The 14148-nt window shown below is 51.1% G+C and overlaps 1 protein-coding gene across 1 annotated transcript; it reads right to left on the reverse strand.

Annotated features, from left to right (window-relative positions):
- Nucleotides 1-642: 642 nt before the first annotated feature.
- ZSCAN22 (zinc finger and SCAN domain containing 22) lies at nucleotides 643-13514 on the reverse strand. The gene is given in 6 exon segments (XM_067721188.1): nucleotides 643-5571; nucleotides 5574-5632; nucleotides 8397-8400; nucleotides 9723-9942; nucleotides 9944-10176; nucleotides 13304-13514. Coding segments are annotated over 6 exon segments (1626 nt in total). The 5' UTR covers nucleotides 13407-13514; the 3' UTR covers nucleotides 643-4564.
- Nucleotides 13515-14148: the final 634 nt, after the last annotated feature.

Here is a 14148-nt window from a genome sequence, read left to right on the forward strand (position 1 = left end):
TCTGTTATCCGTCTGTTTCCCCTTTCCTGCCCTCTTTTGGGTTATTTTTTCTCAGGTTCCATTTTAATTCATCTACTGAGTTTTTGATCATCTCTTTGTATAGTCTTTTTTAGGGATTTCTCTAAGGATTACAGTATGCATACTTAACTCTTCACAGTCAACTTAGAATTAATATTTTACCACTTAAAGTGGGATTTAGAAACTTTATCACTATATAGGTCTCTTTATCCTCCCCTCTTTAAATTTTTATTTATTTATTTATTTATTTTTATTTTATTTTCCTCTTTAAATTTTTTAAAAAATCTTGTACACTAATGGTTTTCTTTGAGATATAATTTATATACAGTCAAATGTACAAATCTCAAATATGTCACTGAATGAATTTTGATACCCCCCTCTTTATGCTGCAGTTGTCATATATACCACGTTAACATACACTGAAAACCCTACCAGAAAATGTCATCAATTTTACTTTCCACCATCATACTTCTCTTAATGTAAGCAATCTAAAGTCCCTGTGGCATTGCTTTTAGTACAGGCCTGCTTGCAACAGACTGTCTTAGTTTTGCTTCACTTGAGGATGTCTTTACTTTGCTTTCTTTTTTTTTTTTAAATTCACTTTATTTATTTATTTTTGGCTGCACTGGGTCTTCGTTGCTGCGCACAGGCTTTTTTTAGGTGCGGCGAGTGGGGGCTACTCTTCATTGTGGTGCGCGGGCTTCTCCTTGTGGTGGCTTCTCTTGTCGTGGAAAACGGGCTCTAGGCCTGCAGGCTTCAGTAGTTGTGGCACGTGGGCTTAGTAGTTCTGGCTCACGGGCTTAGTCGCTCTGTGGCATGTGGGATCTTCCCGGACCAGGGCTGCAACCCATGTCCCCTGAATTGGCAGGCAGAGTCTTAACCACTGCGCCACCAGGGAAGCCCCTGCTTTCATTCTTGAAGTGCATTTTCACTGCATATAGAATTCGGACTGACAGTTCTTTTTCTCAGCACTTTAAAAATGTTGTTCCCCTGCCTTCTGGCCTTTATGATTTCTGATAAGAAGTCTATGATCTTACGGGACTTCGCTGGTGGTCCAGCGGTTAAGATTCTGCGCTCCCAATGCAGGGGACCTGGGTTCAATCTGTGATCAGGGAACTAGATCCAGCATGCTACAACTAAAGATCCCGCACGAGGCAACGAAGATCCTGTGAAACTAAGACGTGGCGCAGCTAAATAAATAAAAAAGAAATCTATGATCTTTTGTATTAATCTTTATGTGAGGCACAGTTTTTCTCAGGCGGCTTTCAAAAAGTTGAAATGTTTTTAGTTTTCAGCTTTGATTAGGATGTGTCTGGGCATGGATTTCTTTGAGATTCTGCTGTTTTGGGTTCACTGAGCTTTCCGAACCTGTAAGTTTATACCTTTTGCCAAATTGGGAAAGTTTCCAGCCATTATTTCTTCAAATATTCTTTCCACCATCATCACAAAGAATGTGATTTCATTTCCAACTATACTTATGGTTTCATGAGTCTCTCACTGTGATTCTGTCCTATAACAAGGCTGTTAAAACCTACCTGGTTTCAAACTATTACGTCATCTTTTTTTATTTTTATTTTTTTTTGCGGTACGCGGGCCTCTCACTGTTGTGGCCTCTCCCGTTGTGGAGCACAGGCTCCGGCCGCGCAGGCTCAGTGGCCATGGCTCACAGGCCTAGCCGCTCCGTGGCATGTGGGATCTTCCTGGATGGAAGATCCAGGAAGATCCAAGCACATCTGATCATCCCCTCTTTCCAGGCTGAGTAGGTCACTGAGGTTCAGGGAGGTCACTTATCCGATGCCCCCAAAGCAGCCTAACTTCAGGGCCACTCCCTGCAGCCTGTTGGAGGCCTGGGGGCACTGGGAACATGCATCTCTTGCCTCTGAGTTTCCCCCCACATCTGTCAACTTTCTCAGTCTCTCGGCCTTGGCCACACTCTGTGTGGAAGGCGACCTGTGTCTAGGTGTACCTGGGACTCTCTCAGAGATGCTGACACAAGATCTCCGTCTCCCTGGGTCTCAGCCTTCCTGTTCTGAACCACCCACGTCGGTCGGTCTTTGTTTACTCATGACACAGAAGGAACGAATCCAATACGGAGGGAGAAACACAGGGAGAGATGGTGACGATGACCAGTACACAACAGTATGGGGTGTGTCAGATGGTTCACACGTGATGGGGTCATCAGAGAAACAAAGGAAAGAAGGCTGACGCCCTGGCAGTTAGAAACAGAGGCTGCGATATCCAGTTACAGACATGGACCCTGCAAGAGGGACAGGGATACAGCATTGTGAGAGAAGGCAGAGAGCAGTGACAGGATGCTGGCTGCCAGAGCCCACGGCACCAGGGGGGCTCTGGGGCCATGGAAAGGGTGGACTCAATACAGGAACATTTTATTGAGGCTGCTGCGTGCCAGGCTGGTCTGAGTGCTGGGGCCCTGGAGAAACTGGATTGTTTTGCCCTGTAGGGCCCACAGCTGGCGCAGGGGAGAGAGCCACGTAAACATCTACAAGGACGACGTAGGGTGCGGCATGGTGACCGCCTCCGGGAAGGCGTCAGTCATGCATTCAGCAGCCATGGGTCAGGGCCCGTTGCCCTGTGTGCTGTGGATACTGAGAATAAGACATGGCCCCTGCTCTTGGAAGCTCACAGTGTCCTTGGGAAACACAGTTTCCAAGCTCTGTAAGGAGTACATATAATATGGTAGGAGGCTTAAGAGGAGTAAGGGGGGGGCACTCTGGAAGCAGAGGGGGCAAGCTGAAGTCTGTCTGAGGTGGCTGGGGAGGGATACTGGAAACATCTTGGAGGGAAGAAGAGAGGTGGGTTCCAGGCACAGGCACAAAGGCACGTTCGCCGGAAAAAGGGTGGCTTCTTCAGGAACCGCATGTTGTTCCGTGTGGCTGGTGTGTGGGAGGTGTGGCCACGGGAGACAAAGGCTGGGGGCCAGTCATGGATGACCGTGAACAGCAGATGACGGATCTGAGGTTTATCCCACAGGGCAGGACTTTGAAACCATCTTCACTGCACACACAGAAAAATGACAGTATTCCTACACACACAGGAAGGTAACTGGAGAGACGGCTTGGCACCCAAAGCAGCTTATATCTTGGCAAACTTGTAACCCATTCAGGAAGCTTTGCTGTGGAAGGTGATGCAGTGGAGAGCTTCCCACATGGAGAGATACAATCAGATTCGGGCTGTGGAAAGAGCCTGCTGGAAGCTGGTGTGGAAAAGAAAACAATTGTGTGTGTGTGTGTGTGTGTGTGTGTGTGTGGTGTGTGTGTGGTGTGTGTGGTGTGTGTGTGGTGTGTGTATGTGTGTGGTCTGGGATGTGTGTGTATGTGTGTGGTCTTGGATGTGTGTGGTATGTGTTATGTGTGTGGTGTGTGTATGTGTGTGGTGTGTGTCTGTACGTGATGTGTGTATGTGTGTGGTCTGGGATGTGTGTGGTGTGTGTATGTGTGTGGTCTGGGATGTGTGTGGTGTGTGTATGTGTGTGGTCTGGGATGTGTGTGATGTGTGTGGTCTGGGATGTGTGTGGTGTGTGTATGTGTGTGGTCTGGGATGTGTGTGGTATGTGTGTGCTGTGTGTATGTGTGTGGTGTGTGGTATGTGTGTGCTATGTGTATTATGTGTGTGGTGTGTGTATGTACGTGGTGTGTGTAGATGTGTGGCCTTCGACGTGTGTGGTGTGTGTATGTGTGTGGTCTGGGATGTGTGTGGTGTGTGTATGTGTGTGGTCTGGGATGTGTGTGGTATGTGGGATGTGTGTGGTGTGTGTATGTGTGTGGTGTGTGTATGTGTGTGGTGTGTGTATGTATGCGGTCTGTGTAGATGTGTGGTCTGGGATGTGTGTGGTGTGTGTATGTGTGTGTAATGAAAGCAGGAAGGGGTCAGGAAGGAGACCCCTGCTGGAATCCAGGTGACAGGTGATGTGGGCTCGCATAAGGTAACAAAGGTGGAGAAGATGGAGAAGAGGTGGTTGTAAGTAAAACCAACAGGGCTGACGACTGGTGGGATGTGGAAGGAGAAGGGAGGGAGAAACGGATGCCGGGCAAGTGGCCAGCCGTACGCTCAGGACACAGAAAATGCGATAGAGGCTGAGGGTCTGGAAAAGGCAGCCTCACAAGCTGGCCTTGGAGTCAGACGTGAACAGGTGGAGGGAAACAGCATGTGTGAAGGCACAGAGGTGGGCACGGGCAGGTGTCCCTCCTGGGCTGCGTGGGAGAGGAACAGGCAAGAAGAGATGCCATGTGGGAATGTGAAGCTGGAGCCTCCCCGCCCCAAGCATCCAGGGACCACTGAGTCCTGAGAGCAACTTGACCCTGACTGCTTTGGCTCTGAGGAGCAATCCACATCCTCAGCTCAGCTGTCCTCTCTCTGAGATGGGCTTGAGTGGGGTATGGAGGGCAGCAGGAGCCTTCTAGAAGCTTCGCCAGATGACCTGAATAGCTTTATGTTCATCAGGGGCCTCCATCTGGGTCCCAGAATGAAGAGCTGTTCCTGGACAGCCCCAGAGTTTGCCCTTTAGCATCTGGTCATTTGGGGGGATTCAGCAGTCACCCACCCCGTCCCTCCCAGCTCTTTCAGAACTCAGGTTTCTCTTCGATGCTGTGCCACTGTGGGGAGGCTTCCTCGGGCACTGCAGGACGGTGATGTGGATCCGCAAGTGAACCATGAGGGCTGAGGTGCGGCTGAAGGCCTTCCCACAGTCGCTGCACTTGTAGGGCTCCTCCCCCGTGGGGACCCTCTGGTGCTCGATGAGGGACGAGCTCTGTGCAAAGGCATTTGGACAAACCTGACACTGATAGGGCTTCTCTCCGGAGTGGATTCTCAGGTGCTGGATCAGAGCCAAGCAGTTGCTGAAGGCTCGGCCACAGGCGTGGCACCTGTAGGGCTTCTATCCTGTGCGGATGCGCAGGTGCTGGGTCAGGTGGGTGCTCTGGCTGAAGGCCTTGCCGCACTCCTCGCACACACAGGGCTTCTCCCCGGTGTGCATCCTCTGGCGCTGGGTCAGGTGGGTGAGCCAGCTTAAGGCCTTCCCGCACTCCTTGCATTCATGGGGCTTGGCCCCTGTGTGGACCACCTGGTGCTGGGCCAGGTGTGCACTCCGGCTGAAGGCTTTCCCACACTCACTGCAGGTGTGGGGCATCTTCCGAGCATGGCTCTTCCGGTGGGCCTCCAGGGCCAAGGGGCTCCGGAACGTCTTCCAATACTCACCACTCTTGGAGGGCTTCCTCCCCAAGTACGTGCCTGGAGGCTCTGTGCCATAACCATCCAGTGGATCCACTTTCTCTCTGGAAAGAGTCTCCTCTTGGGAGGTGAAGTCTGGTCACATGTTGGGACTGTCCCCCAAAGCACCAGCTTCACAGCCGGGCTGGTCTGTGAGGGCGCCCTTGTGAAGCCCTGAAGTTTTCCTGAAATCCATCTCTTGGGTGACAGACTTTGTCCACATCTTCGCTGAGAGTCCGGCCTGCCTCTCTGAGCTGCCCTCAGGTTCGCAGGCATCACCAAAGGTGGGTCCTGGGGAAAGCTCTCCTACCAGGGTTTCAGTGGCCCTGACTCGTCCGAATTGCTCTGCTTACAGCTCGCCTCTGAGAGCTCAGATCCCAGCACCAGCCTGCAACAATCTGAACCACAGTGTCACCACTTTTTCCATACCAGGCCTCCCCTCTCTGCTGGGCCCTGGCCTCACTCTGAAAGGGGAGATGTGGGCCACTCCTGATATTTGGCCCCATTTCCAAAGGAGGGTTTCTCATTTGGTGTCTTGGATGACAAAAGGGCACAGTGCTGTCCTCCCACACCATCAAAACCGGTGTCACACACACAGACGGCCAATAGGCACATGAAAAGATGCTTGTCATCGCTAATTATTAGAGAAATGTAAATCCAAATTACAATGAGATATCACCTCACACCAGTCAGAATAGCCATCATCAAAAAGTCTACAAATAAGAAATGCTGGAGAGGGTGTGGAGAAAAGGGAACCCTCCTATACTGTTGGTGGGAATGTAAATTGGTGCAGCCGCTATGGAAAACAGTGTGGAGGTTCTTCAAAAAACTAAAAATAGTGTTGCCATATGATCCTGTAATCCCACTCCTGGGCATATATCCAGACAAAACTATAATTCAAAAAGATACCCCTATGTTCATAGCAGCTGTATTCATAATAGACAAGACATGGAAGCAACCTAAATGTCCATCAACAGATGAATGGATAAAGAAGATGTGGTACATATATACCACATCTGGTATTATATATACTGAATATACTGGTATTCCATACCAGTAATAATGGAATATTACTCAGCCATAAAAAAGAACGAAATAATGCCATTTGCAGCAACATGGATGCACCTAGAGATTATCATACTAAGTGAAGTAAGTCAGAAAGAGAATGACAAATACCATATGATATCACTGGGAGTTTGGCATTAGCAGATGCAAACTATTATATATAGAATGGATAAACAACAAGGTCCTACTGCATAACACAGGGAACTATATTCAATATTCTGGGATAAACCATAATGCAAAAGAATTTTAAAAAGATTGTATGTGACTTCCCTGGTGGCGCAGTGGTTAAGAATCCACCTGCCAATGCAGGGGACATGGGTTTGTTCCCTGGTCCAGGAAGATCCCACATACTGCGGAGCAACTAAGCCCATGTGCCACAACTACTGAGCCTGCGCTTTAGAGCCCGCGAGCCACAACTACTGAGCCCACGTGCCACAACTACTGAAGCCCGTGCGCCTAGAGCCTGTGCTCCGCAACAAGAGAAGCCACCGCAATGAGAAGCCCACGCACCACAACGAAGAGTAGCTCCTGCTCTCCACAACTAAAGAAAGCCTGCGCGTAGCAATGAAGACCCAATGCAGCCAAAAATAAATAAATAAACAAACAAATAAATTTATATATATAAAAAAGCATGTATACACGTGTATAATTGAATCGCTTTGCTGTACAGCAGAAATTAACACAACATTGTAAATTAACTATACTTCAATTAAGAAAAAACAAAAACCTGCATCACATGTTTCCATCCACTCCTCAAACCACCCACTGCAAACTCTCCATTCTTTAAGGCTCCTGATTTTGTCACAAGTGTCAGGAGGAAAACCCTGAGGTTGAATGGATCTGAAAGAGAGTGAGGGAGAGAGTGAGAGAGCGAGCACGCCAGGCGCCTATGTGCCTGCTCCCTTGGGCAGGCCTGAGCTCTGTCCGTGCCACCTGGACCTGGATGCATCTGCAGATGCTCAGTAAATACCGGCTGAATGAGGGAATCAATCCAGGATGCAGTAGACTCTACTTTGAACCCCAAGTAGACAGCTGCTGCTGTGGGTGGGTGGGTGATGCCTCCACCGGGCCTCCCTGAGCCCCCGGGAAGCCTGAGGCCTGCTCTTTATAATGTGCTGTGAAGGCAGAGCATGGCTGAGCGGCAGCTGGAGATTGGCTTGTGTACGAGGTAGAAGCATTCCTGAACGGACCTGCCCTTGACGGGTACACAGTGCACCTTAGGACGCCTGACTGGACATCGTTTACTGGACAGATTCCAGGAAGTGGGGGGGGGTGGCCGGAATAACTGCTGGTTAAGTCCACAATGGGGCCCCAGCTCTGCCGCTCGCCAGCTCCAAGGGTTGGGTAGTCTTGCCCTTGTTTGGGCCGCAGTTTTCTCATCTGCAAGAGGGGGATGCTATTCTGCTTGCCTCCCAGGGCTGCTGGCCACTGTTAGGCTCTTGTTCTGTGCTCGGCTCCAAGTGCAATGGGTAACTCCCATTGCCTCGTTTCAGCTTCATTCTGCTCTCAGAAAGGGGCACTTTGGGCTTCCCTGGTGGCGCAGTGGTTGAGAATCTACCTGCAAATGTAGGGGACACGGGTTTGAGCCCTGGTCTGAGAAGATCCCACATGCTGCGGAGCAACTAGGCCCGTGAGCCACAATTACTGAGCCTGCGCGTCTGGAGCCTGTGCCCTGCAACAAGAGAGGCTGCGATAGTCAGAGGCTCGCGCACCACGATGAAGAGTGGCCCCCACTTGCCGCAATTAGAGAAAGCCCTCACACAGAAACGAAGACCCAACACAGCCATAAATTAATTAATTAATTAAATTAAAAAAAAAAAGAATGATCCATGCTTTAAAAAAAAAAAGAAAGGGGCACTTTGACAACTGGGTTTCAGGCAAGGAAACTTGAGGCCCAGCTGAGGGGAGGTCTTAAGTAATTGGTACAAGACCACATGACTAATTCAGAGAGGTTGAGTAACTTGTACAAGGTCACACAGTTAGCTAGTGGTCAAGTCGGGATTTTAGCTCTAGAATCTCCTCCTCCTCTAGACCCACAGGTGTTCCCTAAGTTCCTCCACCTCCCTAGCCACATGCTGGGTCCCGACCACCCTTTTTTCCTCTATTCCAGAAACACTGCACCACCTGCTCTTCCCAGAATGCACCAGTGCATACCATACCCAAGGGGCCTCTGCCTCTCACCAGTCCCTCTGCCTGGAGTGTGGTTCTTTCTTGCTGTTTCAGTGCCATTTTGCATTTTCCCTGAAGACTCTCTTGACCCTACAGAAGGGTGGGGCTGCGCCCTCCCTCCTACCCAGTCCGTGTCTCGGCATAGCTGATGGGGCCAAGGGAGCGCATCTGACAAGCTCTTTCAGAAAGGTTCGTTTCTCAGGGAGCAGAACAAATTTTCCTAACAGCTCCAGTTACCACGTGTCTGATTCGTGCAGGCACCGTTTCACAGGCCGCATAGACTGCCTTGTTCACACCTCTCGATGACACTGAGGTAAGTATTAGGACTACAATCCCCGTTTTACTGACAGGGAAACTGAGGCACAAAAGAAACACACGGCCAGGAGGCGGCAGAGCAGTGGTTGGACGTACCAAGCCTCGATGATTCTTCTGAGCCCAAACTCCATGGTCTCCCTGCCCACGACCTCCGCCCTGGTGCTGGTACACCCACCCCACCAAACGCTCCCATCAGGTGGGGCTGGGTCCTCCTGGTGTCCCATCGGGTCTCCCTGAGCTGCGACACCTGAGTGGGTCTCTAAGCAATGGTGCCCACTCTGGCCTGGGGCAGGTCTGTCTCACCCAGATGCTGGAGGTCAGCATAGGGAGGGCTCCAAGGGGGTGCATCGGGACACATGGCGTTTCTGCCCCCTCCCCAGCCCCAAGCATCCAGCTCCCTTATCTGATAGCAGCATCCTGGTTTTCCTTTGGGGAACTTCCCTTGCTCACATCAGTCCCTGGGGCTTTGGTCAGTCAAAGACAAGCACAAGACCCCGACCAGCTCAGTGAAGCTCAGCTCAGTGAGGCTCAGCTCAGTGAGGCTCAGCTCAGGGATCTTTCGCTGTTCTCCCCATGAGGTTTCTACATTGATAAGGCACAAGCATGAGATTGCTGGGCCAACTGTGTCTCCCTTGGGAACAGAAGCTACTTAAAGATGAACCTAACGTAGGAAAACTCAACTGAGAAAGAAAGGAGAACGAGAGAATCCTGATGCCGTCACCTGAACTCCTGATACACAGCCATGAAACCTCCCTCCTTGGCTTCCGTCAGTTTGAGCTGGGCTTTTGGTCACTGGCAGTCAAAACAGACCTGCTTAACGCAGTGTGTGAGGGTTTGGGTGAGTGCCCCCAAGTGCAAACCTGCACCCCCAACATTCCAGTCCAGGCTTTGCCCCGTGTGCCATGAGCACCTGCCTGTCACCCCCTCACCTCTCTTGTCCAGTGCCTGAGTCAGGTCTTCCACGAGCACCACAGCCTCCTCGCCACTCTCGGGGCACTGAGCCCACAACCAAGTCTGGATCTCGGGGGGCAGCGCGCCCAGGAACTGCTCCAGCACCAGCAGCTCCAGCATCTGCTCCTTGGAGCGCACCTCGGGCCGCAGCCACTGGCGGCAGAGTTCACAGAGCCGGGCCAGCGCCTCACGTGGGTTGGGATGCCTTCTCATAGCAGAAGTGTCGGAAGCGCAGACAGGCAGCCTCAGGGTGGGAGGTGTGGCCAAAGTTAGACTCCTGGACCTGAGAGAAGCTGGCCTCCTCATGCTCGACCTTCACTTGGAGAAAGTCATCCTGTTCCCAGGGCACCGGGCTCACAAGGCTCTTGGGGATGGCCATTGGGCAGCAGACCTCCAGTGAGATATGGGATGGCTGGAGCCTTGGAAATGGGTCTGCAGGAAGATCAGAACTTGGTTATCCTGTGAACTTGGCGCCCTGCCTTGTGGCTGCCGAGTAGGGCAGATGTGGGCTTGGGGCCTGTGAGATGTGACTCACTCTCACAGAGTCACAGATGATCAAAATAATCAGGGCAGCGCCCATTTGGTGCTGAGCACCTTTCTAAATGCTTGCATATAGTAACTCGTTTAAAACTCACAACAAACTCAGGTGGGAGCTTTCTCTCATTATATGGTATAAAGACAGACAGACAGGAGAAAAGGATTTGCTCAAAGTTTCCCAGCGGTTGCTGAGCTACAAACCCCAGTAGCCTGACCCCATGGCCAGTCTGCTTCAGACCTATGCTCCTTCCACACAGAGTGGGTCTGTCTTCTATCTCACACACACACCCTACTCCCCTGGGAGCCACAGGGGCATTCCCTTACTTTATTTGCTAATTATTTTGTAGATTCTGAGGTGAATATTTAGACAACTGACATTCAGCCTTTCTTCTCTTCTAATACATGTATTTCAGGCTATAAATTTCCCTATAAACATAGCTTTAGCTGTACACCCACAAGTTTGATTTTGCATCTTCATTATCATTTAGTTAAAAATATATTCTAATTTCTCTTCTGGTTTCTTCCTGAACCGTGGGTTACTTAGACTCTGCTGCTTCATTTCCAAACAATTCAGAGTTTTCTGATAGTCTTTTTTTTTTTTTTTGCGGTAACTGGGCCTCCCACTGTTGTGGCCTCTCCCGTTGCGGAGCACAGGCTCCGGGCGCACAGGCTCAGCGGCCATGGCTCGCGGGCCTAGCCGCTCTGCGGCATGTGGGATCTTCCCGGACCAGGGCACGATCCCGTGTCCCCTGCATCAGCAGGCAGACTCTTAACCACTGCACCACCAGGGAAGCCCTCTGATAGTCTTTTTATTACTGATTTCCAGATTAACCCTGTTGTGCTCAGAAAATGTGCTTTGGTCAATTTTAATCCTTTGATATTTGCTGGTTTGAGACTTGGTTTGTGACCCAGTGTGTGGTTTTGTGGTCAGTATTCCACACACACTCAAAAATAATGCAGAGCCATCTTAGGTAAGTGACAAAAGAGGAAATAGATAAACTAGACTTCATCAAAATTAAAAACCTTTGTGATTTGCAGGACACCATCAAGAAGGTGAAAAGAGGAATTCCCTGGCAGTCCAGTGGTTAGGAGTTGGAACTAAGATTGTGCAAGCTGTGTGACAAGGCAAAAAAAAAAAAAAAAAAAAAAAAGAAAGAAAAAGAAAAAGTGAAAAGGCAGCCCACAGAATGGGAGAAAATATTTGCAAATCATATATCCGATAAGGGACCTGTATCTAGAACAACTCCATAATAAAAAGACAAATAATCCCAAATTAAAGAATGGGCAAAGGATTTGACTAGATATTTCTCCAAAGAAGATATACAAACGGTCAACAAGCACATGAAAAGACGATCGACATCATCAGCTACCAGAGAATTACAAATCAAAAGCACAATGAGAGGGCTTCCCTGGTGGCGCAGTGGTTGAGAGTCCGCCTGACGATGCAGGGGACACGGGTTCGTGCCCCGGTCTGGGAAGATCCCACATGCCGCGGAGCGGCTGGGTCCGTGAGCCATGGCCGCTAAGCCTGCGCGTCCGGAGCCTGTGCTCCGCAACGGGAGAGGCCACAACAGTGAGAGGCCCGCGTACCGCAAAAAAAAAAAAAGCACAATGAGATATCACTTTACACCTGCTAAGATCTAATTAGCAAAATAACAGATAACAACTGTTGGCACTGAAGCCATGACCTTGAGCACAGGGAGAAGTGAGCACGAATAAAACAAGACCTCAATCCTGAAACCTTTCAGTGGCAGCTGGTGATTTCTGGCAAAGCTGTGCTCTAGCCCCTAACTCCACTGTAAAGCTTACTTGGGCCTCTTGCAACCTTGCCTTTGCCATTATCCCAATTCCTGAATTCCTTTGTCCCTGTTACTCTCTTGTCCTAAAATCCCCCTCTGCACCTGAGCAATTTCTCCTAGTTCTCCAGGCCCCACTTTAGCTGTCATCTTCTCCAAGAGCCGTCCCAGCACCTGAAAGCAGGCTAAGTATCCTTCTGAGTGCCCCGGGTCATTCTCCCCCAGCTCTGTGTTCTAACCTTGTTTCCCCAGAGACACTGGGCATGCTGGAGCCGCAGTGCCTATAGCAAGTGCACAGTGAACAGGTGCTGAGAAAACGGAGGGACCAGGAAAGGCGGAGTTTGAGGCAGGGAATCATTGTTCAGAGGAGTGGGTACAGGGGTGGCAGGATTGACAATAAATACAGCGACAGTTTCCAAGCTCCCTTTTGTACCCCTGAAACTGCTGTTTTGGAAAATCCCTGAGGACAGCCTCTGAGACACAGGGACGTGAACCATGATCAGCTCACCCCCAACGTGCTGACCTCACATCAGGTCGAGGTCCGCTGTCCACAGCTGCTCAACCAACTTAGAAGAGCAGTTCTTTCATTTCTTGCTCCTTCCTGTACCCGACCTGACAACAGGCCTGGCACACAGCAGACATGCAGTAGATGCCCAATCTGATGACTCCACAGTCCCTGCCAGGCTTAAGGCCACAGAAGGTGCTAGTGGACATCAACCCAGCTGGGTGACTGCAGGTCACATAATTTCAGCTGCAGACAAATTCTCTGTCACATACTTGGTAAACTCCCTGCAAATCATCCAAATATAGTCCCCCTGACAATTCCCAGTCAATCACATAGTTCCATGCATACACCCTACCTCAGGCATAGTCTGTCAGTCATATCCCAAAATATACCCCTGCACCCAAACTTTCTCAGTGTCACTCATAGTCAGTCCAATAAACACAGGAGCTCACAGCATCGCCAGTCATTCATAATCATCAGTCACTGTCTCAGCCAGTCACATACACAGACTCTCGGTTACGCCTGAAATCAGTCAGTCACAGACACACCCTCTCACGCACAACAACACACAACCCTCCGACAAAATCTCAAACAACTTCTTTGTCAGTCGCACACTTGATCAGGTCAGTCAGACATCCTATCAGCCGACCACACGCTCCCAGCTTGTCAGTCAGAAACACAGCAAAACGACTCAGACACAGAAACACAACCAGACACTCACACAACTGGTCAGTCAGCAGGCCCCGCACTGGAACAGAGTTCCACACTCGGTCTGTCCGTCTGTCGGTCCACGCGCGGCTCGGGGTCAGCCCCTCGCTCTCCATCTGCGCGTGTCGGTCCCACACATCTCGCTTAGACCACCGCAGGCGTTCGCCGCTTCAGGGTTTCCCGTGGTTTCTCTCCGGCAATGCGCGCGTGGATCCCACGCCCAGACCCACCTCACCCGCTGGTGCGCGGGCGGACGCTCCCGGCAGGCGACGCGGCGGCGCTGGAATGAGGAGTCCGTGCGCCAGCTGGGACCACAGCTCCCAGAACGCGCCGCGTCTCAGGCGCCCCGGCTCGTGCGACTGCCCGCCCACCTGGACTACAATTCCCAGAAGGCGCCGCGTCGCCCACACCCAGCAGTCGGGGGGCACGCCGGGAGTTGTAGTCCGGCCAGGTGCGTGAGCCGTGGGGACAGCGGCCGTGACTTTGTGGGGCAGTGGTGGCGGTGTGTGGATGATCCGGCTGGAGGGTGTGCGGGAGGCGGAACCATGCATGGTGCGTGGGGGGTGAGAGGTGTGAGGGGTGTGTGAGGAGGTGAGAGGTGTGTGAGGAGGTGAGAGGTGTGAGGGGTGTGTGAGGAGGTGAGAGGTGTGAGGGTGTGTGAGGTGAGAGGTGTGAGGGGTGTGTGAGGAGGTGAGAGATGTGAAGGTGTGTGAGGAGGTGAGAGGTGTGAGAGGTGTGTGACGAGGTGAGGGGGGTGTGAGGAGGTGAGGAGGTGAGAGGTGTGAGGGGGTGAGAGGTGTGAGGGGTGTGTGAGGAGGTGAGAGGTGTGAGGGGTGTGTGAGGAGGTGAGAGGTGTGT

Source organism: Pseudorca crassidens, chromosome 20, assembly GCF_039906515.1.
Source record: "Pseudorca crassidens isolate mPseCra1 chromosome 20, mPseCra1.hap1, whole genome shotgun sequence".
In the NCBI taxonomy this organism is placed as follows: Eukaryota; Metazoa; Chordata; class Mammalia; order Artiodactyla; family Delphinidae; genus Pseudorca; species Pseudorca crassidens.